This window comes from Narcine bancroftii, chromosome 1, assembly GCF_036971445.1.
Source record: "Narcine bancroftii isolate sNarBan1 chromosome 1, sNarBan1.hap1, whole genome shotgun sequence".
NCBI classification, from domain to species: domain Eukaryota; kingdom Metazoa; phylum Chordata; class Chondrichthyes; order Torpediniformes; family Narcinidae; genus Narcine; species Narcine bancroftii.
Window position 1 is genome coordinate 414,722,898 of NC_091469.1, and position 27,851 is coordinate 414,750,748.

General features: G+C 41.6%; 1 protein-coding gene across 13 annotated transcripts in view; it reads left to right on the forward strand.

Moving 5' to 3' along the window:
- The window catches only part of LOC138751556 (retinoic acid receptor beta), a 942,630-nt gene that overhangs the window by 819,970 nt on the left and 94,809 nt on the right, over positions 1-27,851 (forward strand). For all 13 annotated transcript variants that reach the window (XM_069913985.1, XM_069913986.1, XM_069913984.1 and 10 more), the window contains one exon: positions 16,547-16,707. In XM_069913985.1, the coding sequence (XP_069770086.1) occupies positions 16,547-16,707 (161 nt within the window). The remainder of the gene's footprint in view (positions 1-16,546; positions 16,708-27,851) is intronic.

Consider the following 27,851-nt stretch of genomic DNA (forward strand, 5'->3'; position numbering starts at 1 on the left):
CAAATTTGATAACTTATAAGTCACAAGAAATAAATGAAAATTTTAAAGTTTTATAAAATTTCATATTAGTCAGAATTGTTAAAAGATGACAAAAATAATTATTGTCTCAAATAAATTTACCAAAATTAAATACAGAAGATCAAAGAGTATTGGCTACTCCATTTACTCAAAAGGGGGTTAAAGAAGCATTGAGTTTATTACAAACTAATAAGCCTCCGGGAGAAGATGGCTTTCTCCTGAATTTTATAAAGCATTTAAAGATTTATTAATTTCTCTATTTATGGAAGTATTAGAACAGATGGGAGAGATGAATGATTTACCAGAATAATTTAAGATAGCAATAATAACAGTGATTCCAAAAAAGGGGAAGATCCTTTTAAACCATCATCATATAGACCTTTCTTCTCTTTCTTTGGCTTGGCTTCGCAGACGAAGATTTATGGAGGGGTAATGTCCACATCAGCTGCAGGCTCGTTTGTGGCTGACAAGTCCGATGCGGGACAGGCAGACATGGTTGCAGCGGTTGCAAGGGAAAATTGGTTTGTTGGGGTTGGGGGTTGGGGTTTTCCTCCTTTGCCTTTTGACACATTTCATTGTTAAATGCAGATTATAAAATAATATCTAAAATGTTAGCAAATAGAATAACAAAATATTTGTTAAAAAATTGAATTATCAGATAATGTAACAAAGTTAATGAGTATAATACATTTAGCACAGTTAAGAGAGGAACATAGCGTAGTTAATTTAGATGCTGAAAAAGCATTTGATAGACTTGAATGGGATTTTTTAATTTAAAGTCTTAAGAAAATTTGGAATAGCACCCAAATAATAATAATTATTCATTACCTATAATCTTCTCTTTGGCTTGGCTTCGCGGACGAATATTTATGGAGGGGTAATGTCCACGTCAGCTGCAGGCTCGTTTGTGGCTGACAAGTCCGATGCAGGACAGGCAGACACGGTTGCAGTGGTTGCAAGGGAAAATTGGTTGGTTGGGGTTGGGTGTTGGGTTTTCCTCCTTTGTCTTTTGTCAGTGAGGTGGGCTCTGCGGTCTTCTTCAAAGTAAAAGTAAAAGTGGTAGCAAATGGGCAAATATCAGAATCTTTTTATTGACTAGATCAAGTAGACAAAGACATCCATTGTCACCTTCATTGTTCATTTTAGCAATAGAGCCTTTGGAAGAATTTATTAGACTTGATATTAAAGGTTTTAAAGTAGACAGGAAAGAGCATAAGATTAGTTTATTTGCAGATGATGTTATAATGTATTTGACTGAACCAGAAAGGTTATTAAGTAAATTGTATTTAAGATTAAAAGAATATGGTGTAGTATCTGGGTACAAAATACATTGTGATAAAAGTGAAATAATGCCTATAGTTAGAGTGGATTATGAGCAATGTAAAAAGGAAAGTCAGTTCAAATGGTAGAAAGATACAATTAAATATTTAGTTATTAAAATTGATTTATTTAGATTGAATCATATACCATTGCTTAAAAAAGCAGATTAACAGAAATGGAAGGAACTATCTATACATTAATAGGAAGGGTTAAATATGAAAATGAATATTTTCCGAGAGTAGAGTATTTATTTCAAACGCTACCTATATTTATACCATTAAATTTTTTTAAGAACTAAACAAGTATGTAAGGAAATTTATTTGGAAAGGAAAAATGGCAAGAGTTGCATTAGAAAAATTAACATGGAAATTTGAATTAGGAGGACGACAATTACCAAATTTTAAAAATTATTATAGAGCAGTACAATTGAGGTTTCTATCTACTAGAGAGAAGCCAGCATGGATTTATATAAAATGAATAAAATAGATGTCAGAGAATTTTATATATAAATTGAATGACTTTTTAAAATTAGAGGTAGAAATATTCCTTTGTTAAAACATCTTTTTAAAATATGAAGTAAAATACATTGAGAAATGGGGATAAGAATCAATTTATTCCTTTTACAATAAATAATTTTTTGATATTTGGTTTAACAAAAGAATTAAAACAGTAAATGATTGTTTTCAAGGTTCAACTTTAATGACATTTGAGCAATTGAAAAGTAAGTATGCAATACAAAATAATACAATATTCTCTTATTATCAGTTAAAGGCATATTTAAGAGAAAATTTGGGTCCAAATGTGATATTACCTGAACAAAATTATTTGGAACAATTAATCACTAATATAAATATTAAAAAGCTTATTTCAATTATGTATACAATTTTGCAAAAAGGAATGTATAAATCAGGAGTTTATAAGTCAAGATGAAGATGGGAGAAAGATTTAAAAATAAATATGCAAGAGGAGACTTGATTAGAACTTTGTCAGGATATTATGACAAACACAATTAATGTCCGGTATAGAATGGTACAAAAAATATAAATTTTTATATCCATTACAGAAATTAAATGGATTAAATTCTAATTTTTCAGATAAATGTTTGTCTTGGGTAAACAAACAAAGTGAGAGGTACAAGTTTACCCAAGACAATGTTTTAAAGAAATAAAGAAATAATTACTTTTCTACATTCTACGTGGGAATGTTTAAATAGAACATTTTGGATAGAACTGGGTTTATTTTTGGAAAGAGTTACAAAAGTTAAGTTTCCTCAAGATCCAAATTTTCTTTTACTTGGAAATATTTTTGAAACAGAATTGAAATTGAAATTAAATATATACCAAAAAGAATTTGTTAAAATAGCCCTAGCAGTAGCTAAAAAATGCCTAGCAGTAACTTGGGAGACAGATGCGTATTTGAGAATGGGTAGATGGCATAACGAAATACGTAGTTGTATACTACTTGAAAGGATTACATATAATTTACGTAATCCATTTGCAATTTTCAAAAGGTTTGAGAATAATATTTACAAATTGCAGGAATAAAGTTGTAATTGTCCAACCTAAATCTTCTGACTTCTAAAAATTAAGATATGTTGGACTTTATTTGATAGTTTTAGTAAGTTTTTATAAATATTATCCAAATATTTTCTTTTATCTTTCATTACTTTCTTTTCTTTCGAAGGAGGGGTGAGGATGGAAGGGGGATTTTTTTAAAATCACTCTGTATTAACTTTTCACTATTTTTGAATAAGAAATTTTTGTTTGCTTTTTTAATGCATATGTGAGATTAACTAAAAATTTCAAAAAAAAGAATAAGTAAATGAAGACCAGCATGGAGATTGGAAATCAGATTGAATACAGATAATTAAACACCAACCTCTGAACTTTAAGAATGTATGCATTTCTATTTCACTGACAATTATAATTTTTATCATGAAAATGTACTTAATAACATTTGGAAAAACAGAAAAAAAATGTAAAACATTAAAGCATATAACCATATAACCACTTACAGCACAGAACAGGCCAGTTCGGCCCTACTAGTCCATGCCGTAGCAAATCCCCACCCTCCTAGTCCCCTCCTATCCATGTAATGATCCAGTCTTTCCTTAAATGTAACCAATGATCCCGCTTCGACCACATCTGCCGGAAGCTCATTCCACATCCCCACCACCCTGTGCGTAAAGAAATTTCCCCTCATGTTCCCCTTATAATTTTCCCCCTTCAATCTTAAACCATGTCCTCTAGTTTGAATCTCCCCCTTTTTAATTGAAAAAACCTATCCACATTTACTGTCTGTCCCTTTTAAAATCTTAAAAACCTCTAGCAAGTCCCCTCTCAATCTTCTACGCTCCAGAGAAAAAAGCCCCAGTCTGCACAACCTTTCCCTGTAACTCAGACCCTGAAATCCTGTCAACATTCTCGTGAACCTTCTCTGCACTCTCTCTATTTTGTTTATATCTTTCCTATAATTTGGTGACCAGAACTGTACACAGTACTCCAAATTTGGCCTCACCAATGCCTTGTACAATTTCATCATAACCTCCCTACTCTTGAATTCAATACTCCAAATGCCTTCTTCACCACACCATCTACCTGAGTATCAGCCTTGAGGGTACTATTTACCATAACTCCTAAATCCCTTTGTTGCTCTGCACTCCTCAATTGTCTACCATTCAATGTATATGACCTATTTAAATTTGTCTTTCCAAAATGTAGCACCTCACATTTATCTGTATTAAATTCCATCAACCATTTCTCAGCCCACACCTCCAGCCTTCCTAAATCACCTTTTAATCTACGGTAATCTACCTCACTGTCCACAACACCACCAATCTTTGTGTCATCCGCAAACTTGCTTATCCAATTCTTCACCCCTACATCCAGATCGTTAATATATATAACAAATAATAGTGGACCCAGGACCGAACCCTGAGGAACTCCACTAGTCACCGGCCTCCAATTGGACAAACAATTTTCTACCACTACTCTCTGACGCCTCCCATCCAACCACTGCTGAATCCATTTCACTACCTCTTTATTTATACCTAATGCCTCCACCTTTTTTCCTAACCTCCTGTGGGGAACTTTGTCAAAAGCTTTACTAAAGTCCAAATAGACAACATCCACAGCTTTCCCTTCAGCAACCTTTTTTGTAACCCCCTCGAAGTACTCAATCAGGTTTGTCAAGCATGATCTACTCCTGACAAAACCATGCTGATTACTCCCTATCAATCCCTGTACCTCCAAAAATTTGTAAATACCATCCCTCAGAACACTTTCCATCAACTTGCCCACCACAGATGTCAGACTTACAGGCCTATAATTCCCAGGTTTGCATTTGGACCCTTTCTTAAACAGAGGAACCACATGCGCCACCCTGCAATACTTTGGCACCACCCTCGTGGCCAGTGACATCCTAAATATCTCTGTTAATGGCCCCATTAACTGTCCACTAGCCTCCCTGAGTGTCCTAGGGAATATTTTGTCCGGTCCGGGAGATTTATCCACCTTTATCTTTTTTAAGCAGATATTTACTTTGTTTTCATGTCCACCCTTGTTTCATTTTTTTTATTTTCTTTCCTTTTACTTTTGAATTTTTAAATGATCAATGCATCAATGGTCTGTCCTGTATTTTCTTCTATGATAGCTTTGCTGCTGTGGGAATTATCTGGGCAACAGTTATTCGGGGACAATCCTAACCAATGTTCCCGATTGGTGGCTAAATAAATATGCATTTTTGCCCAAGAAGTATGTCACAAAGGGTAGGAAGAATAGCTATTTTTTTCAAAGACTGCCTCACTACAATTTTCTGGCATCTTTTTTTTCCTCAAAATTGCTAACAGTAGCAGGGGAATTAATGAAATTTATGTGTTTGGTGTCTATCTCAACACTAAGGATCAGGAATATTTCTTCTTTGGCTTGGCTTCGCGGACGAAGATTTAAGGAGGGGGTAAATGTCCACGTCAGCTGCAGGCTCGTTTGTGGCTGACAAGTCCGATGCGGGACAGGCAGACACGGTTGCAGCGGCTGCAGGGGAAAATTGGTTGGTTGGGGTTGGGTGTTGGGTTTTTCCTCCTTTGCCTTTTGTCAGTGAGGTGGGCTCTGCGGTCTTCTTCAAAGGAGGTTGCTGGCTGCCAAACTGTGAGGCGCCAAGATGCACGGTTTGAGGCGATATCAGCCCACTGGCGGTGGTCAATGTGGCAGGCACCAAGAGATTTCTTTAGGCAGTCCTTGTACCTTTTCTTTGGTGCACCTCTGTCACGGTGGCCAGTGGAGAGCTCGCCATATAACACGATCTTGGGAAGGCGATGGTCCTCCATTCTGGAGACGAGACCCATCCAGCGCAGCTGGATCATCAGCAGCGTGGACTCGATGCTGTCGACCTCTGCCATCTCGAGTGCTTCGACGTTAGGGATGAAAGCGCTCCAATGGATGTTGAGGATGGAGCAGAGACAACGCTGGTGGAAGCGTTCTAGGAGCCGTAGGTGATGCCGGTAGAGGACCCATGATTCGGAGCCACACAGGAGTGTGGGTATGACAACGGCTCTGTATACGCTTATCTTTGTGAGGTTTTTCAGTTGGTTGTTTTTCCAGACTCTTTTGTGTAGTCTTCCAAAGGCGCTATTTGCCTTGGCGAGTCTGTTGTCTATCTCATTGTCGATCCTTGCATCTGATGAAATGGTGCAGCCGAGATAGGTAAACTGGTTGACCGTTTTGAGTTTTGTGTGCCCGATGGAGATGTGGGGGGGCTGGTAGTCATGGTGGGGAGCTGGCTGATGGAGGACCGGGAGCTCTGCGCAGAACAGCGGCTTGTCATTACAAACACCCTTTTTCAGCAGAGGGACAGCCTTAAGACCACCTGGATGCATCCCCGATCCAAACACTGGCACCTCCTGGACTACATCCTGGTGCGAGAAAGTGACAAACGAGATGTGCTCCACACCAGGGTCATGCCTAGCGCGGAATGCCACACTGACCACCGGCTGGTTCGCTGCAAGCTCAACCTTCACTTCAAGCCAAAGCCCAGGAACAGTAAAGCCCCCAGAAAGAGGTTCAATGTTGGAAACCTGCAGTCGGACGAAGCGAGAGGAAACTTCCAGGCAAACCTCAAAGCAAAGTTCGACGATGCAACCCGCCTCACGGACCCGTCCCCTGAAACCCTCTGGGATCAGTTGAAGACTACCATACTGCAATCCACTGAAGAGGTACTGGGCTTCTCCTCCAGGAAAAACAAGGACTGGTTTGACGAAAACAGCCAGGAAATCCAGGAGCTGCTGGCAAAGAAGCGAGCTGCCCACCAGGCTCACCTTACAAAGCCATCCTGTCCAGAGAAGAAACAAGCCTTCCGTCGCACATGCAGCCATCTTCAGCGTAAACTCCGGGAGATCCAAAATGAGTGGTGGACTAGCCTCGCCAAACGAACCCATCTCAGCGCGGACATTGGCGACTTCAGGGGTTTCTACGAGGCTCTAAAGGCTGTGTACGGCCCCTCACCCCAAGTCCAAAGCCCGCTGCGCAGCTCAGACGGCAAAGTCCTCCTCAGCAACAAGATCTCCATCCTCAACCGATGGTCAGAACACTTCCAATCTCTTTTCAGTGCCAACCGCTCAGTCCAAGATTCCGCCCTGCTCCAGCTCCCTCAACAGCCCCTAAGGCTAGAGCTGGATGAGGTCCTCACCCTGGATGAGACATATAAGGCAATCGAACAACTGAAAAGTGGGAAAGCAGCAGGTATGGATGGAATCCCCCCAGAGGTCTGGAAGGCTGGTGGCAAAACTCTGCATGCCAAACTGCATGAGTTTTTCAAGCTTTGTTGGGACCAAGGAAAACTGCCTCAGGATCTTCGTGATGCCACCATCATCACCCTGTACAAAAACAAAGGCGAGAAATCAGACTGCTCAAACTACAGGGGAATCACGTTGCTCTCCATTGCAGGCAAAATCTTCGCTAGGATTCTACTAAATAGAATAATACCTAGTGTCGCCGAGAATATTCTCCCAGAATCACAGTGCGGCTTTCGCGCAAACAGAGGAACTACTGACATGGTCTTTGCCCTCAGACAGCTCCAAGAAAAGTGCAGAGAACAAAACAAAGGACTCTACATCACCTTTGTTGACCTCACCAAAGCCTTCGACACCATGAGCAGGAAAGGGCTTTGGCAAATACTAGAGCGCATCGGATGTCCCCCAAAGTTCCTCAACATGAGGATCAGTAATATAGACATGGGACAGCTGGCTACCTTTCTAAATGAGATCCCTTAATTCTGACTACCTTGGAAGGAAAATAAATGCTTTGCATTGAGATATTGTCTTTCACATTTTAGTTTACCTAAAAGACCTTTCAGGCAATGAAATAAGTTTGTGGAATAGCATTTTTGTAATGTAGGGAATGCAAAAGCCTGTTTACACAGAGCAAGTCCTCAACAAATGTAAGGAGAAGACAATTGGTCTAGTGATGTTGGATGGAATAAATATTGGCCAGAGCACCAGAGAAATTGTGTTGAGAGAACTTTTTAAGATAATGAACTATGGGATTATAGCGTTCTTGTTTCTTTCCTTATTCCCAAACTCCAGCAGTAAAGTGTCAACGTAGATTCTTCCTTATGCAGTAGTTCTATCTATTCACTTAGATATAACACTGAAGTAACCTGTCATGGCATATGCCAACAGATATTCTTCATTTACATGATATCCATGTGACTTCTTTAAAAAAGATGCACAATTAATTTGATTCTAAGGTGGAGAATATTCATCAGTATTGTGCTGGTGGGTACACCATGCCTGGTGTATCCTCCCTTGGGGCAGAGGCAGGATACCATAATGGTTTAAGGAAATTAACCATAGAACCATAGAAGTAGAAGGATGATTTTCCATACTTCAAGGCTCACTAACCTTCACATACAAAGTACTTGATATGTCCATGGTAAGCAGGATTTTCCTTCTGAAATACAAATCAACAATATTTTTTTCTTTTATTTTTCAATTATTCCAGTTAGTGAATGTGTTTATGATGAGGCTTCTACTCACAGAGAAGATTCAAATGAACATGCTTGGAATTGCAAGTTTAATTTATCATAGACAATACTGTATTCTTCCATATAAACAAGTCTTGCACTCGGGCAAAAAGCATTTACTGAAATTTGAACCCTCACTTCTTTCATGAGTATTTAATAAAGATAGTTGAAAAAAATCATATGCACAAATTTCTAAAAGGAATCCCCAGCAATGTGATTCTCCACTGGGAATGAATGCAGAGCTGCTAAGTTTATCTCTCAATAAAATATGTGATAGTAATTTCCACCTTAGCCTACAAAGAAAAGCAAATACCTTGACCTATATTTTTCTGGGTTCTTCTGAATGTGTTAGTCCTAAACCTGCTGAGTGAATATTGCTGGCAGTTTCCGAGTTGCATTCTCCATGTGGTAGGGAGCAAAAACTTGCTCAATTCAGTAATTACTTGGGGAATCTACTCTTAAATCCTGTGTCTAGGCATGGAAGCACATTCACTTTCATGGAAATGTTTTAGCTGTGCAAAAGAATTAGGTAAGTCATACTACCTTTATGTTGCAGAAAAGTTTTTAATTATTCAAGAGTGTTTAATGTATTTTCAGATATTTTTACTTTTTCAAATTTGTTAATAACTTGCAAGTTTTAATAGAAAAGCTAGGGGATGATTTTGCTCTCTGTCAAATGTTCTCTTGATTGGATAGTGATCGTTTTAGTAGCTCACTACATCACATGATTATGTTATCCAAAACCTTTATAAATTATGCAATTATGCTTTGTCCTTGTGACTAATAGAGACCAAAACGCAGTCTCTAAGGGATATGAAATGCTCAGTCACTGAATATATTTAAGTAGGGAAGTGGTAAGTATTTGGGCACAAAAGAAGTTAAGACAAATGAGGAACGTATAGCTGAGGCAGAAGTTCATCCTCAAACATACTGAATATCAGTTGAATCCCAATGAATATGATGGACTGCCCCAGACGTTTAATTGTATTTATCATGGAATACTTGAGTAGAAGATTCAATTTACCTGCAAAAAATTTAACATTTGAAAAAACTTGCATGTAATTTTGTAAATACTTTTTGCTATTATGTTCATGGTGGTCTCCTGTGGTATACACAAAGCTGATTTTTTTCATCAAATATAAAGTATTAAGCTGTATACTATGTCTTTGGCATAACGTTTTTAGAGCACTTTCTGCTGCACTAGTTTGACATATTTGTGAGTTCCAATTATGTTTGTGGCTTTTGAGTAAGGCTGATGATTGTATAATATTTTTGAAATAATGATGCGGATTCATGTTTCATTCATCCTCTTGTGTGCTTCAGGGATGATGTCTTCTACAACCCGTGGATGTGCACATACTCAAGTCTCATATGGTTATTGCAGATTAGCTACTGAAGTTGGGTGGATCTTGAGTCTGAAATGTAGGATTGAACAGTTTCTATACTGGACATGTAGATTATCTCAACTCTTGTAGGAAGCTTGTTGGAGGTGAGATGCTGTGTTACAGTGAGAAAGATTGAAGAAATTATTGGGGCAAGAACACCTTTACCAAACTGCCTCCCTGATCTACACCATCTTCCAATAATAAAGATTCACAACAGAAAACCCTTTAGGCTGGCCAAGCAGTCCAAGAGGTGATGGTTCAAATTCCAGCACTGATATTTTATTGGGATTCCATGTTGCACCAGATAAATTGGTTACCCTTAAGTAGGTAAGAGGCTAAAATAATCAAAGGGGGGATGGGGGTTAATGGGCAAGAAGTTGCGGGGAAATAGGACTGGTGAGATAGTTTGCTGCTAGGCAGCACTAGACAAATGTTCTCCTGTATCATAATAAATGATTGAAATGGGGAACAACCACTTCCTATATCACAGGAGCCATCTCTCAACAAAGGCAGACATTAATGGTGAATTCCATCATTGCCTTTAATGTACCGACATAGTCTTTGGTCAACTGAGGAAAAGGATGTTAGAAGATCTACATGTTGCTCATAATCTACCTGAAAGCAGAGATCTCTGCCATTATAATGCACCATCAATCTCTCAGGAGACTATTGTGGAGAAACATTTGGCTTGAACTCACTTGAGAACGTAGCATATCCCTACTGTTCAGTTATCCTGCACTGAATTTCAGGGGGCTTTTTGTACAGAAGCCTTATGGGGAGGGGCCACAGGTATAACTGGCCATTAGGCACACTTGACCAGATAATTATACATTACAGTGGTTAGAGTTTAGTGCCGCTTTAGTTGCCCATTCAGAGCCAGCTCTTCAGCGCTTGACGTCCTGTTTTGCGGAAACTGCCAAAATGTTTGGCCTGGAAGTCAGCCTGAAGAAAACTGAGGTCCTCCATCAGCCAGCTCCCCACCATGACTACCAGCCCCCCCACATCTCCATCGGGCACACAAAACTCAAAACGGTCAACCAGTTTACCTATCTCGGCTGCACCATTTCATCAGATGCAAGGATCGACAACGAGATAGACAACAGACTCGCCAAGGCAAATAGCGCCTTTGGAAGACTACACAAAAGAGTGGAAAAACAACCAACTGAAAAACCTCACAAAGATAAGCGTACACAGAGCCGTTGTCATACCCACACTCCTGTTCGGCTCTGAATCATGGGTCCTCTACCGGCATCACCTACGGCTCCTAGAACGCTTCCACCAGCGTTGTCTCTGCTCCATCCTCAACATTCATTGGAGCGCTTTCATCCCTAATGTCGAAGTACTCGAGATGGCAGAGGTCGACAGCATCGAGTCCACGCTGCTGAAGATCCAGCTGCGCTGGGTGGGTCATGTCTCCAGAATGGAGGACCATCGCCTTCCCAAGATCGTGTTATATGGCGAGCTCTCCACTGGCCACTGTGACAGAGGTGCACCAAAGAAAAGGTACAAGGACTGCCTAAAGAAATCTCTTGGTGCCTGCCACAATGACCACCGCCAGTGGGCTGATATCGCCTCAAACTGTGCATCTTGGCACCTCACAGTTCGGCGGGCATCAACCTCCTTTGAAGAAGACCGCAGAGCCCACCTCACTGACAAAAGGCAAAGGAGGAAAAACCCAACACCCAACCCCAACCAGCCAATTTTCCCCTGCAACCGCTGCAACCGTGTCTGCCTGTCTCGCATCGGACTTGTCAGCCACAAACGAGCCTGCAGATGACGTGGACATTTACCCCCTCCATAAATCTTCGTCCGCGAAGCCAAGCCAAAGAAAGAAACAGTGGTTTACCACATTCACTCCTTGTTTTTAAAAAGAATCTCGTGGGGTGAAGTAGAACTTACAAAGTTATGTTTACAATTTGAAAGTCATAAGTTCAGCCTATCAAGCAGTCTGGTCATTTGCTGGGACCGTTGTAGAACCAGTTGTGGCTGTGGTGCAGCTGCAGAGTCCTGGATGGTCTTGGGCACTGGTTTATATTCATCAGTATTGTGCTGGTGGGTGGGTGCCATGCCTGGTGTATCCTCCCTTGGGGCAGAGGCAGGATACCAGAGGTTGGGTGTGTTCAACGAGGGAGTGAGGTGATTAGCAATGGTCTCCGGGGTCCTTGAGGGAGCCAAGTCCCTGATGGAAACGGTGTCCTTATGTTCGTCTGGATATGCCACGTAGGCATATTGGGGGTTGGCGTGGAGGAGGTGGATTCTTTCGGCCATTGGGTCAAACGTTTGGGTTCTCATATACCTCCAAAGCAGGATGGGTCCTGGGGATATCAGCTATACCAGTAGTGTGGTCCCTGTAGCAGATTTCCTGGGGAAGGAAAACATACATTCATGTGGTCTAGCATTTGTGACAGTGCACAGCAGGGACCTGGTAGAGTGGAGGGCCTCTGGGAGAACCTCCTGTCAGCGGGAGACTGAGAGGCCTTTGGACCACAAGGCCAGGAGGACTGCCTTCCAGACAGTAGCATTCTCCCTCTCCACTTGCCCATTACCCTGTGGGTTGTAACTAGTGGCTCTGCCCATGGGAATGCCTCTGACCAACAGGTACTGGCGTAACTCGTCTCTCATAAAGGAAGGCCCTCAGTCACTGTGGATATAACTGGGGAAGCCAAATAGAGTGAAGAGGCTGTACAGGGCCTTGATGACTGTGGCAGTGGTCATGTCTGAACAGGGGATGGCAAATGGAAAACGGTAGTATTCATGAATGATGGAAAGGAAGTATATGTTACAATTGGTGAAGGGCAGGGTTCATTTAAAGATGACACTGAGTCGCTCGAAGGGGCGAGTGACTTTAATAAGTTGTGACCTGTCTGGCTGGTAGAAGCGCAGCTTGCACTCAGCATAGACCTGACATTTCTTTGTCATGGTCCTGATCTCGTCAATGGAGTATGCCAGGTTGCGTGCTTTAACAAAGTAAAAAAAATCTGGTGACTCTGGGTGACAGAGATCATTATGGAAGTTTTGCAGTCGGTCAGTCTGGGTACTGGCACAGGTCCCACGGGACCCGGCATCTAGAGGATCGTTAAATTTCGCCAGTCGATACAGGATGTCATAGTGATAATTCTATTCTCCACCACAGTACTCTATCACTTTTCATTTTGCACTGCTGCTGATTGTTGAACATGAACATGACAGCATTCTGATTAATCAGCAAAGCAAATCTCTTACTGGCAAGTAATGGTGCCAGTGCTGCCCTGCTTCGACAATGGCTTGGGCCTTTTTTTCAACTGAGGAGTGTCAAATCTTAGAGCCCTGCAGGGGCGTGAAAAAAATGTGATGGGCGCCAGCCTAATTAAGGGTGACTGCCAGGGCAATTTCTGACGCGTCGCTTTCCACTTGAAAAAGGGTGAATTTTTCGAAAGCATCCATTGTGGCCTTGCCAATATCAGACTTGATGCAGTTGAAGGCTGCACAAGCCTCCTCCGCCAGAAGGCCTTGTCCTCATAATGGGAACCCACCGAGCATAAAGGAGAAAAACCCAAGGCACCTCTTCAGGGCCTTGAGGTTGTGTGGAAGGTGAAGCTCCAAGAGTGGTCTCATGTGGTTTGGGTTCGGGCCAATGATGTCATTCTCCATGATACAGCCAAGGATAGTCAGATGAGTTGTGTGGAACATGCACTTGGCCTTGTTGTACGTTAGATTAAGGAGCTTGGCTATCTCGACAAATCTCTTGAGATTGACATCTTGGTCCTGCAGGTCATGGTCACAGATGATGACATTATCGAGATACAGGGAAATGACTCCAACTTGTACTGATCCACTCTATGGTCCACCTCCCGCTGGAAGACTGAGACGCCTTTTGTGATGCCAAAGGGGTCCCGTAGGAAGTGGTAGAAGCTATCATCTGCCTCAAATGGCTTATATTGGCGGTCCTCTGGGCAGATGGGTAGTTGGTGATATGCTGACTTTAGGTAGTTGGTCGAAAAGACCTGATACTGGGCAATTTGGTTGACCATGTCAGTGTTTCGTGGAAGGGGGTATGCGTCCAATTGTGTGTATCTGTTGGTGATCTGACTGTAGTCAATGACCATCCTATTCTTTTCCCCGTTCCGCACTATCGCTACTTGCGTTCTCCAAGGGCTATTGCTGGATTCAATAACCCCTTCCTTAAATAAGCGTTGTACCTCTGCCCCGATGAAGGCCTTGTCTCCGGTGCTGTACCATCTGCTTTTAGTGGCAACGGGTTTGCAGTTGGGGGTGAGGTTGGCGAATAGCGACGGAGGGGGGACTTTAAGTGTGGAGAGCCCACAAGTCATGTATGATGAATGGTTTGATTAGTGTACATGTATGGAGGGGGATTGGCTGTCGAATTGCTGGTTACGAATAGTGAGGGTGGATGGGGCCCATCAAACGCCATCGTCACGCTTTCAAAGTGAAATTGAAAATCAAGCCCCAATAGTTCAACAGTGCAGAGCTGTGACATTGCCATCAGTCTAAAGTTGTCATATACAGTACCCTGCACTGTTAAAGTCACAATACAGAAACCCCAAATGTTTCCTGTATACGACTTGGATGCCAAGGAGACCTTTTGGTTCACCAGCAGTACTGTGAAGGAGAGACACCCCACTGTGTCCAGATGTATAAAATTCTCCGTGCCCCCACTATCGAACAAGCAACTCATCATGAGGCTGTTTTCCTTGATGTAACTTGCCATTGACCTGGCAAGTTAGTGCAGACTGTCCTGGTTGAGGGTGATGGAGGCTAGAGTCAGGTCATTGCACATCGCTGTAGTAGAAGATGGCGGCCCCCAGGGCCCACATGCAGTGTTGCTGGATCTGGAAGATGGCAGCCTCCACGGCCTGCATGTGGCACAGCTGGGTCCTGAAGATGGTGTCCAAGATGGCAGGCCCCATGGATTGCAAGTGCTAGGAAGGAGTTTGGACTTACATAATGTAGTGGCCCTTCTTTATGCACCTGGAACAGATTGAATCCTTCGCTGGGCAGCGCTTCCTCCGATGCTTGCCCAGGCTGCAGAATTAGCACTTTGGCAGTTCCCAAAACACCACAGCTGTGGTAGGGTCATTACCAGAGATGGTCGAGAGCATCGAGAGGCTTTCGCGGAGCACTGCTGCTATAGTCTGGTCATTAGTGAAGCGGGGTGGGGTGGTGGCACATCCCAGGATGGCTGCAACTGTGGTGACCATGAGGTGGATGTGTTGTCAGTTAAGTAAGCCTCCATGTTCTTGGGAGCCACATTCAACGTACCAGCCAGCTTGACGGTTCTCCACAGACCGAGTTCTCCTTGCTCCAAAGTCTTTGTCGTATGTAATTCGACCTGATCCCCATGACAAAGGCATCCCAGATCAGGTCCTCTGTGTACACCGCAGCGGACATAGCTTTACATTTGCATGTCCTGCCAAGTGCTCACAGGGTCTGAAGATATTCGGTGTTTGACTCACTGGATTGTTGTTTTCGAGTCACTAGAAGGTGTCTACCATAGACAATATTGATTTTACACAGCTATTTCCCTTTGAGAATATCCTTGCTTTCTGGTACATTGTGGCATCCCTGATCATGGAGTACACCAGGGTGCCAACCCGGGAGTGCAGTACTTGGAGTTTGGATCGCACAATGGTAGAGGAGGCCTGCAGGAATGCTTCAAAACAGCGCAGCCAGAATTCAAAGTTGGTGGATGCCTCAGGTGATTGAGGGTCAATTTCCAGCTTTTCTGGCTTGAAAATCTGCTCCATTGTAGAAAACTTTTAAGTGAATTTAATTGATGCACCTTCAATCACTCAGAATACTATTGTGGATAAACCAATAGACTTAAATTCACTTGAGAACATGCATATCCCTACTGTTTGGTTGTCCTGCACTGAGTTGCAGGGGATTGTGGAACAGTCACCTTTATACAGGAGCCTGTGGGGAGGGGCCACAGATACAACCGACCAATAGGTGTGCTTGACTAGATAATTATACATTACAGTGGTTCACCACACTGCATCCATCTGAGTCTTGAATGCCTACAGCAGGTATCTCAAGGTACTGGAAAGATACCATCAATGTGTTGATCTACTTAACCAAAAATGTACTAGTATATTGTTCATTGTGACTGGTCATACAGTATAATTTACATGGATTAATGCATGTATTCCTGGTAATTAATCTGTGGCTGGAGTGTCTTCAGTTATCAGGGTTGATTTTTCAAGTAGGCTGGCTGTGAAACATCATAGATGGTCACATTGTAAATATCTGGAGCTGAGTTTCCTGGTGAATCCAAGGGCAGTTTCCAGCTGCCAATGTCTGACCAATTTTTCCAACCAAGTAATGGATTCTAATGCATCTTCCTACCAGTGCATTGTCTGTTTGGAAAATAAATAGGCTAATGAAAAAGGTGTGCCAAACACATTCCCTTTTGTTACTGTAGTTCTGAACACTTCGCACCACTTTCCTTTCTGCTTGCTTTGTAAAGTTTACTAATTTATTTTCATCTTCAGACTTGAATCGTTCTGTAAAATTCCCTTTTTCATATTTTTGAGGAATGATAAACATTTTTTGTTATTAGTGAATAATAAAATTGGTATATCTACTGTAAAATCAGTGTAGCCCTGACAAAGATCTGCATTAAGCCTTTCTTGTTTTTAATTCTAAAGCCATTTTGTGCCTTCAGATACTATACCTCAGACAAAGATTAATTGACTGGCTAGAACAGTTGCTTCAATTCAGAGCGTGCATTATTTTTGCTGCATGGTTTGAAAGATGATAAATAAATTGCATTAAAGATGGTTGATTGTGATTTATTTGTCTTCCAGCTGTACGAAATGACAGAAACAAAAAGAAAAAAGAGACACCAAAACAAGAATGTTCAGAAAGCTACACAATGACAGCAGAATTAGAAGATCTAATTGAAAAGATTCGCAAAGCTCACCAGGAAACCTTCCCTTCTCTCTGCCAGCTGGGAAAATATACTACAGTAAGTGTTGGGCACAGATGCTTGCTCCTATTAGGTATGCATTTAGTGGTTAATTGGCCATTTGACTGAGAAGCAGTCTATGTATATTTAAGATTTATCTCATTGGTAATTGCGTTAAAAAAATCAGGAAAATCTAACAACGATGTTTCTGTACAGATCTCAGAGAATCAGAAATAGGTGTTGGCTCTTCAGCCTTTCGTGTCTGCTCAGCTATTCTTTCACCTCAGTGTCACTTTCCTGCCTCATCCCATAGTCCTTGATCACCTTAATATTCAAAACACAAAAAATATTGAAATGAATTTATATAGGCCCTTTGAATTTAGAATTCCAACAATTCTCAACCCTTTGGTTGAGGAAAATTCTTCTCATCTTTCTCCAGTATGTACAATGGCTTATGTTAAGATAGTAAAATGGCTTTAGACACCACAGGGATGGAAACATCATCTGTGCTTCTCTCCTGACAAGCCTATCAATATTCTGTACATTCTGTGAGATCATCTCTCATTTTTCTAAATTAAACCTGGTCTGCTTAAGCTCTCTTCTTACAAACCTGACATCCCAGGAATTGATCTGCTGATTCTACATTGCACTTATTTATCACAAATATATCCTTCTACAGGTGGGAAGACCATACCTGCCACAATATTTCAGGAGTTGTCAGATCTTTATGTAATTGAGTAAGATGCCTCTACTCATGTTGCAATATGAGCTAATTTAGCACATGCTTTATTGCCTGCTAAACCTAGCTTTGTAATGAAGTGGGAACCAAGTGAAGAGGCAGAGGAAGAGGCAGTTGGCGCACAAGTAGGGACAGCTGGTAGGGAATTTGTGTGGAGGGATAGCCCAGTGCAGCCAGTGGGATGAGTTGCAATGCAACAGGGACAAGGTCAAGAAAAGTAACAAATACAGTCCTAAAGGTTTTGTATTTAAATGCACACAGCATAAGAAACAAAATAGATGACCTTGTACAGATTGCCAGTTATGATATTGTGGTCATCACAGAGTTGTGGCTAAAGGATGGATATTACTGGGAGCTGAATATCTAAGGATACACAGTGTATCGAAAAGACAGGTAAGCTGAGGGGGTGACTTGGTACTGTCAGTATGGAATAATATTAAATCATTAGAAAGAGATGACATAGCATCAGAAGATACGGAATCATTATGGGTTGAGTTAAGAAATGGCAAGAGGTAAAAAGACACTGTTGGCATTTGGCAGTAGACCAAACAGTAGCTGGGATATGGACAACAAATTACAACAGCAAATTGAAAAGGCATGTCAGAAGGGCAATGTTATGGTAGTCATGGGGTATTTTAATCCAAGTAGATTGAGAAAACCAGGTTGGCACTGGATTGCAAGAGAGAGAATTTGTGGAATGCCTATGAGATGGCTTTTTAGAACAGCTTGTTGATGAACCAACGAGGGGATTGGCTATACTGGTTTGGGTGTTGTGTGATGCACCTGAAGTGATTAGAGAGCTGAGAGTAAAGGAACCAATGGGGAGGGGCAATGATTACAATATGATTGAGTTCAATTTGAGATTTAACAAGGAGAAACTAAAGTCAGATGTGTCCGTATTTCAGTGGAGTAATGGGAATACAGTGGCATGAGAGATGAACTTGAAAAAATAGATTAGAAGGAGGCAAGACAACAAAGCAGTAATGGATGGAGTTTCTGCAAGAAATGAGGAAGGTGCTGGATAACTACATACCAAACAGGAGGAAATAATTTGAATGTTAAAATGACACAACTGTGACTGACAAGGGAAGCCAAAACCAACGTAAAAACAAAAAAAAGGACATACGAGGAAGTAAAAATTAATGGGCAGATAGAAGATTTGCAAGTTTTTTAAAACTTGCAGAAGCTCACTAAAAAACTCATAAGGAGCGAAAAGATGAAGTATGAAACTAGGCAAGCAAATAATGTCAAAGAGGATATAAAAAGCTTTGTCAAGAATATGAAGAGGAACAGAGAGGTGAGAGTAGATTTAGGACCATTAGAAAATGACACTGGAGAAGTAATAATGGGAGACAAAAAGATGACAGAGGAACTTGAATATTTTGGATCAGTCCTCACTGTGGAAGACATTAGCAGTGTGCCTTTGTGGAAGTGAGTGCAGTTACTATTTCAAGGGAGAAGGCTGAAATGGTTTAACAGGGGATAATCCAAATGAATTGCATCCTCTGGTTCTGATTGTAGAGGTATTTGTAATAATAGATTCTGGCATGGAGGACAGGAAACATCGCAAATGTCACCTCATTATTCAAGAAGGGAGGGAGGTGCAAAAAGGAAATTATGGACTGGTTAGCCTGAAGTCAGTGATTGGGAAGATGTTGGAGTCGATTGTCAAGAATGATGTTATGGAGTACTCGGAGGCACATGACAAGATAGGCCAAAGCCGGCATGGTTTCCTTAAGGGAAAACTTGTTCGACAAACCTATTGGAATTCTTTGAAGAAGTGAAAAGCAGGATAGGAAAAGCAGGCTAGATAAAGGAGATGCAGTGGATGTTGTGTATTTGGATTTTCAGAAGGGGTTTTCGATAAGGTGCCACACATGAGGATAGTTAACAAGGCAGTTAACAAGCTATAACAGGAAACATACTAGCCTGGGTAGAGCATTGGCTGATTGACAGGAAGTAGAGAATCGGAATACAGGGATCATATTCTGGTTGGCTGCCATTTGCTAGTAGTGTTCCACAAGGGTCAGTGTTGGGGCCACTCCTTTTCATGTTGTATGTTAATGATTTGGATTATGGAATGAATGGCTTTGTGAACAGTGGATAGGTGGAAGAGCAGGTAGTGCTGAGGAAACAGTAAGGCTGAAGAAGGACAAACAGATTAGGAGAATGGGCAGAGAAGTGGCAAATCAAATACAATGTCAGAAGTGTATATCATGCACCTTGTTAGAAAATGTAAATGAGGAAACTATTTTTTTAAATGGGGAGAAGATTGATGCAAAGGGACCTGTGAGTCTTTGTGCAGGATAGCCTGAAAGTAAACTTGCATGTTGAGTCAGTGGTAAAGACAGCAAATGCAATGCTGATATTAATTTCAAGAGGAATAGAATATTAGACCAGAGATGTGATGTTGAGGCTTTATAAGGCTCTGGTGAGATCTCACTTGGAGTATTGTGAGCTCCTCATTTAAGAAAGGATGTGCTGACAATGGAGAGGGTTCAGAGGAGGTTCACAAGGATGATTCTGGGAATGAAAGGGTTATATGAGGAATGTTTCACAGCTCTTTTCCTGTACTCGATGGAATTTACTAGAATGAGGGGGAAACTCACTGAAATATTTTAAAAACTGAAAGGCATGGACAGAGTAGATGTAGACAAGTTGTTTCCCAATGGTGAGAGAGTCTAGGCCAAGAGGGCACAAGTTCAGGATAGAAGAGCATCCATTTAGAACAGAGATATGGAGTTTATTTTTAAGATGGAGGATGGTAAATCTGTGGAATTTGTTGCCACGGGTGATTGTGGAGGCAGCATCATTGGGTGTATTTAAGGCAGAGATTGATGGGTTATTGATTAGCCAGGGAATCCCAGGTTATAGGGAGAAGGCCGGGCAGTGGGGTTGAGTGGGAAAATTGACTCTTTGGCTTGGCTTCGCGGACGAAGATTTATGGAGGGGGTAAATGTCCACGTCAGCTGCAGGCTCATTTGTGGCTGACAAGTCCGATGCGGGACAGGCAGACACGGTTGCAGGGGAAAATTGGTTGGTTGGGGTTGGGTGTTGGGTTTTTCCTCCTTTGTCTTTTGTCAGTGAGGTGGGCTCTGCGGTCTTCTTCAAAGGAGGTTGCTGCCCGCCAAACTGTGAGGCGCCAAGATGCACGGTTTGAGGCGATATCAGCCCACTGGCGGTGGTCAATGTGGCAGGCACCAAGAGATTTCTTTAGGCAGTCCTTGTACCTTTTCTTTGGTGCACTTCTGTCACGGTGGCCAGTGGAGAGCTCGCCATATAACACGATCTTGGGAAGGCGATGGTCCTCCATTCTGGAGACGTGACCCACCCAGCGCAGCTGGATCTTCAGCAGCGTGGACTCGATGCTGTCGACCTCTGCCATCTCGAGTACGACGTTAGGAATGACTAACTCATGACTAAATGGCAGGACAGACTCGATGAGCTGAATCGCCTATTTTTGCTCCTATGTCTTATGGTCTTATCTCAGTTGCACAGAGCATGAGCATTTTCAAGGGAAGGGTAGGATTTTTTTGTTAGTAGTTGTTTTCAGTGGAGGGAGCTGGTGGCTGCTATCCCAGTTTGCCTTAAAATATATCATAGCAGGATAAGGGTGGATTTCTAATAATCAGTGTGCCCTCAGTCAGAAAATGAGAAAAGACTATTTGCATGTTGAAACAATTATTTAAATATTAGTTCCAGGCTTTTCTGGGATCAAATTTCCTGATACAGGAAATTTGTGCATGGGAGTATCTGACATTTATTTGCATGTGATTAAAATACTTGGACTATATAAACCAATATCTTACCCCTTTTCACTAATTAAAATAATTAATGATTATCAGTTTATAACTTCCAATCTGCACGGGCATTCAAGCCACTGCCTATGCGTCATGCAGCTGAAAGTAAGCACAAACCTCATTTCAAAATAGACCAAAAATTTTCCATTCATTTGCGGGCCAGTAACCTAAACTTGTTTCCTTAAGAAGTGGTTTCAGTTTTTTTGCATTTAAGCTAATTGTATCCAGTTGTCCTGAAGGAACTTCTGGAGGACACTCAATCTGGTCTCCTTACTTGAGGAACGCTTTGGAAGTGGTTCACAAGATTGATTCCAGAGGTGAAGGGGTTGGCCTAAGAAGAAAGATTGAGACATCTTGGAATGTACTTGCTGGAATTTAGAAGAATGAGATGGGATCTAAAATAAATGTATAAAATTAAGAGAGGTGTAGATAAGATAAAGGTAGGTAAGTTGTTACCATTGCTGGGGAAGACCAGAACAAGGGGACATAGCCTCAAGATTTAAGGTAGTAGGAGGAGGAGGAACTGCTTTTCTCAGAGGGTGGTGAATCCATGGAATTCACTGCCCATTGAAACAGTGGAGACTACCTCAGTAAATATATTTAAGACAAGGTTGGATAGATTTTTACATAGATGGGGAATTAAAGGACATGGGGAAAAGACAAGTACGTAGAGATGAGCTCATTATCAAATTAGCCATGATCTCATTGAATGGTGGAGCCGCTCAATGGGCTGGATGGCCTACTCCTGCTCCTATTTCTTATGTTCTTATGTTCTACAGGTATTCCCCGACTTAGAACCTGCTCAACTTATGTCTATCCGCACATAAGGCCGATTGTTTTTTTTTTAAATATGTAAGAAAAAATATAAAATTTATGCAGTTTATGTTGTATTTGGCAAACTATAACAGAGATATAGAGCATGTAAGAGCCAAACTGTGCATACTTGTTAGTCGGCATCCTGGGGTCCATAGACTGGGTGCGGCCATCTTGATTCCTTTGTGCATGTGTAAGTCTTCGGTTGGCGCATGCGCAGTGGAGTTCAATTGGTGCATACGCGAAAGTTAAGGGCATGAATTCAATATCACACAAGAATCAAGATGGCTGTGCCCAGCCTATGGACTCCAGGATGCCGACTACAAGGTAAGTGCACACATTTTGGCTCTTACATGCCCTTGTATCCTAGTTATAGTTTGTCAAATACAACAAAAGTCTACGATGAAAAAAAGATTTGATTAAAAAGTTTGTTTTAAGACTTCAGTACTCCATGCATACTGGAAATATTCCGACTTGCATCCTTTCCAAGATGCGACCTATCCCTCGGTCCCAATTATGGTCAGAGACTCCTAGTATTTTGTAAATTATTGTGTAGATATCAGAATCAATGCACAGATATTTTGTATCAGCCCGAGACTTTGATATATTGGTTTAATGGCACTTAGGAGTCCAAATAGATTAAGATGAGAAGGGAGAGGTTTAAGATGAACTTGAGAGGTAACTTGTTCATTGAAAAGGTAGTCCATATCTGGAATGAGCTATCAGGGGAAGCTACAGAAGCAGAACAATGATCTTGTTCAAATGACTTTGCATAGATGTATGGGTAGGAAGGGCTTCAAAGGATATTAACCAAATGCAGGCATATAGCACTGGCCCAAAAATGCCAACCTAATCAGTATGAATTAGTCAGGACCAAGGGACTGTTCCATGCTTTGTAACTCTCTGTCCCTATAAATGGAATGAACACACAAAGCATTAAATATAACCAGTTTGTTAGTTTTTGCTAAGCTATTTTTTCTATTTTTATTTAATCAGTAAATTTTAATAGTCTCTCCCTTGTATACAAATCCTAAACATTTGATGCTGACTTTATCTCTTAGGTTTACCATTGCTTAATTTTCCAATCAGTAAACTGCATTATGATTACTGTTTTAATTCTTTATGCCGATTGTTCATCTGTTTCTCATTTTCTGCAATAGTCTGTATTTTCCTGACTTGCAAGAAAAATGATTCAAATTAAAAATCAACCTTATTATGGGACAGATAATAGCATTAATGATGAATAAAACTTTGGGATCAAACATTAGGAATAAATAACATTTAAATAGGCCAAAATTCTCACCAACGACGGAAAAATAAGTTGAGCACCGTAGCAATTTTTGGGTTAATATTTAAAATTGAGTATTGTCTGTGTAGCGTTTTATCACTGCACCAGTTTCCTCCAGCTGCCTGCGTCCTCCAGATTAATTTCACCATATATAATGTAGATCTGACCTCTTGATCATAATCTCAAAATTAGAATCAGTCCTTTCAGAAGTCAAATTATGAAACATTTGCATGCAATCAGGAAAAGTTTGGAATCCTTCATCCCAAATGAATAATTCTGTGAAGTTAAATGCTAACTTTGAATCTAAAATTAATATACTTTTGTAAATAGAGGTGTTAAGGAATATAGGTATGATCTAGAGCAGTGGTGTTCAAACTTTTTTCTTTCCACTCACATACCACCTTAAGTAATCCCTATGCCATAGGTGCTCTGGACTTGGGGTGAGGAGCCGTACACAGCCTTTAGAGCCTCGTAAAAATCCCTGAAGTCGCCAATGTCCGCGCTGAGCTGGATTTGTTTGGCAAGGCTAGTCCACCACTCATTTTGGATCTCCCGGAGTTTGCGCTGAAGATGGCTCACAGTGCAGCTTTTGCGCAAACAGAGGAACTACTGACCCTCATTTGCCCTCAGACAGCTCCAATAAAAGTGCAGAGAACAAAAGAAAAGGACTCTACATCACCTTTGTTGATCTCACCAAAGCCTTGGACACCGTGAGTAGGAAAGGGCTTTGGCAAATACTAGAGTGCCTCGGATGGCCCCCCAAAGTTCCTCAACATGGTTATCCAACTGCATGAAAACCAACAAGGTCGGGTCAGATACAGCAATGAGCTCTCTGAACCCTTCTCCATTAACAATGGTTTGAACCAAGGCTGCATTCTCGCACCAACCCTCTTTTCAATCTTCTTCAGCATGATGCTGAAACAAGCCATGAAAGACCTCAACAATGAAGACGCTGTTTACATCCAGTACCGCACGGATGGCAGTCTCTTCAATCTGAGGCGCCTGCAAGCTCTCACCAAGACACAAGAGCAACTTGTCCATGAACTACTCTTTGCAGACGATGCCCATTCAGAGCCAGCTCTCCAGCGCTTGACGTCCTGTTTTGCGGAAACTGCCAAAATGTTTGGCCTGGAAATCAGCCTGAAGAAAACTGAGGTCCTCCATCAGCCAGCTCCCCACCATGATTACCAGCCCCCCCCACATCTCCATCGGGTACACTGAACTCAAAAGGTCAACCAGTTTACCTATCTCGGCTGCACCATTTCATCGGATGCAAGGATCGACAACGAGATAGACAACAGACTCGCCAAGGCAAATAGCGCCTTTGGAAGACTACACAAAAGAGTCTGGAAAAACAACCAACTGAAAAACCTCACAAAGATTAGCATATACAGAGCCGTTGTCATACCCACACTCCTGTTCGGTTCCGAATCATGGGTCCTCTACCGGCATCACCTACAGCTCCTAGAACGCTTCCACCAGCGTTGTCTCCGCTCCATCCTCAACATTCATTAGAGCGACTTCATCACCAACATCGAAGTACTCGAGATGACAGAGGCCGACAGCATCAAATCCACGCTGCTGAAGATCCAACTGCTCTGGGTAGGTCACGTCTCCAGAATGGAGGACCATCGCCTTCCCAAGATCGTGTTATATGGCGAGCTCTCCACTGGTCACCAAGACAGAGGTGCACCAAAGAAGAGGTACAAGGACTGCTTAAAGAAATCTCTTGGTACCTGCCACATTGACCACTGCCAGTGGGCTGATATCGCCTCAAACCGTGCATCTTGGCGCCTCACAGTTCGGCGGGCAGCAACCTCCTTTAAAGAAGACCGCAGAGCCCACCTCACTGTCAAAAGACAAAGGAGGAAAAACCCAACACCCAACCCCAACCCACCAATTTTCCCTTGCAACCGCTGCAACCGTGTCTGCCTGTCCCGCATCGGACTTGTCAGCCACAAACGAGCCTGCAGCTGACGTGGACATTACCCCTACATAAATCTTCGTCCGTGAAGCCAAGCCAAAGAAAAAGGTGCTCTGTGATTAGTAAGGGATTACTTAAGGTGGTAGGTAAGTGGGATAAAAAAAAATTGAAAACCACTGTTTCAATTGTACCTAATTGACTCGTTATGTGCACGGTTTCATAACTCCAATGACAATTTTTCTCAAGCAAAGTACTTCAGTAACAATTGGGTCTCGAGCAGTGATTCTCAACCTTCCCTTCGCACTCACCTACCACCTTAAGCAATCCCTTACTAATCACAGAGCACCGATGGCATAGAGATTACATAAAGTGGTATGTGAGTGGAAAGAAAAAGTTTGAAAACCACTGATTTAGAGTTTGGACACAGACCATGTATGATTGCATTCAGTGGCAGGAAAGTTCTATGTTCTTTCCAAGAGAAACCTGCAAATCTAGCTGCCTAATAGTAATGCACACTCACAGCAAAGTGTGTGCTTGCACTATGGTAAAAAAGTAACAGAGGGTGTGGGAGCACAATTCTTTGAGCCTGGTAGTTCACTGAAGAACAATAGGAGGTTGATTGTTGATTTACAATCCCTGATGTTTCAGCGTTGGTTAGATTGATCCTCTCTTATAGAGGTAATACGGTCAGTACCTCAATTACAATAATGGAGATACCCTATAGGAAATATTATCCAGTATTTGACTTATCTTCAGTTGTATCATTGGGGGTTTTAGCCTTTTACACACAAGACACCATCTGCCAAGGCAGGGCCACCCACAGGCTGATCAGACCTGGGTGTGTGTCCCATATCCGTTTCTCCTGGAGGTCATTTGGAGGTTGTAGTGATAGAGTGCTAGTGATCCTCCTGACTTCTAGAAGGAGTCAGAGACTAGTTTATTGCAGCTTGAGTTGGGTTCAAGATGGATGCTTCCTCACAGTCCTGAGTGAGTTCTTTAGCTAATAAAGTATAGTTTTTTTTAAAAGAACCAAAGTTTCTTTATTTCAATAAAATAAACATCAAATGGTACCAGGAGTGTGCATGGTACCAGGAGTGGAAGAAACACCAGGAGTGTGCAGAGTGTTTATCAATCAATATCAGAAGAAAAATGGAAAGTCTAAAGGCTCCTGACACTGTAAATTGGACTGCAAATGTTGACCACGGGTGGAGGTTGTTCAAAGATTCATGCTGTACCTGTAAGCCATTGAAGTAGATAGCAAACCTGATGCACAGAAGATTGGACTGCTACTTATTGTGATGGGAGGTCAAACACTAGAGGTTTTCAATACATTTGTTTTTGCCTTGACAGAAGACCTGGCCAAATTCGACAAGGTTATCGAAATGTTTGATGAACACTGTTCACCAAATAAAAATGAAGTATTCGCTCACGCACACAGATGCAGGGAGAGAGCTTTGATACATTTTTAATGGACTTGAAATTAAAAGCAAGAACATGCAATTTTGAAGAGTCTGTTATTTAAAAATACTATTTATATGATGTATGTTCTTTATAAGTCTTGGAAAACTTAAAATAAAATATTCAAAAAAGCATGAATTTTTAGATCACTGCAAGATTCAATGATCTTTGATCAAATTGTGTTCAGGATTATTGATAAGAAAGTGAGAGAGAGGTTGATGTGAGAGACAGAGGTTACCTTATTTGGAGCTGTGAAGATATGCCAAGCCAGTGAATTAGCTCTGCAGCATGCGAAAAAGTTCAGTGATAGTGCAAAAACTGGAGAAAACGAAGGCATAGACATTGCCACAGTGTGTGACCATATACATAAAAATCGAGATACAGAAAACAACAAAAAGATGGCGAGACAATCAGTTGCATACGATGTGGCACTCAACATGCATCAAAACGATGCCCAGCCTATGGAAAAGTCTGTAATAAGTGCAAAGGGCAGAATCGTATGCAAAGCAATACTTTTCCAAAGGGGAATAAAAGAGAAGTAAAATTGTGCCCACTATAGAATTTACTGTACACACTATAGAAGAAACTGCTCTCAGTGATATATTTTTCATTGGCTTGGTAGTGCTGAAAGGCCATAAACCAACAGAAACTGAACAGCCAAACATGAACAGAGTCGAGAAGGACAAGTAACTGTGTCATTGCATACAAATGGAACAAATATTCCTTTCAAGCTAGACACAGTGGTAAAGGTCAATTTGATTTGTGAGCGCGACATCTGGGCAATGAAGGTAAAGCCATACATCCATGAAAATCCTGTACAGCTCAAAGCCTACTATAGACAGAGGACGGACATGAAAGTTACATGTAAACTTAAGGTGAAAGTTAAAGATAAAGAACACCACCTCAGGTTCACAGTAGTCCCAGATGGTGACAAAGCATATGAAAACTTAAGCCTAGTCAAAAGGGTGTACCACATTAACAGCGCCAAAACACAGAACAGCATAGAGGAAATAGTGGATCAATTTCCAGACATCTTCAAGAGGTTTGGAGTTCTACCATTCATGTATAAGATACAGTTAAAGAAGGAGGCAGAGCCAGTAGTGCATGCCCCGAGGTGGGTTCCAGCGGCAATAAAAGAAAAGCTCAAGCAGGAACTTGACCAAATGGTTCACTAGGAGTCAT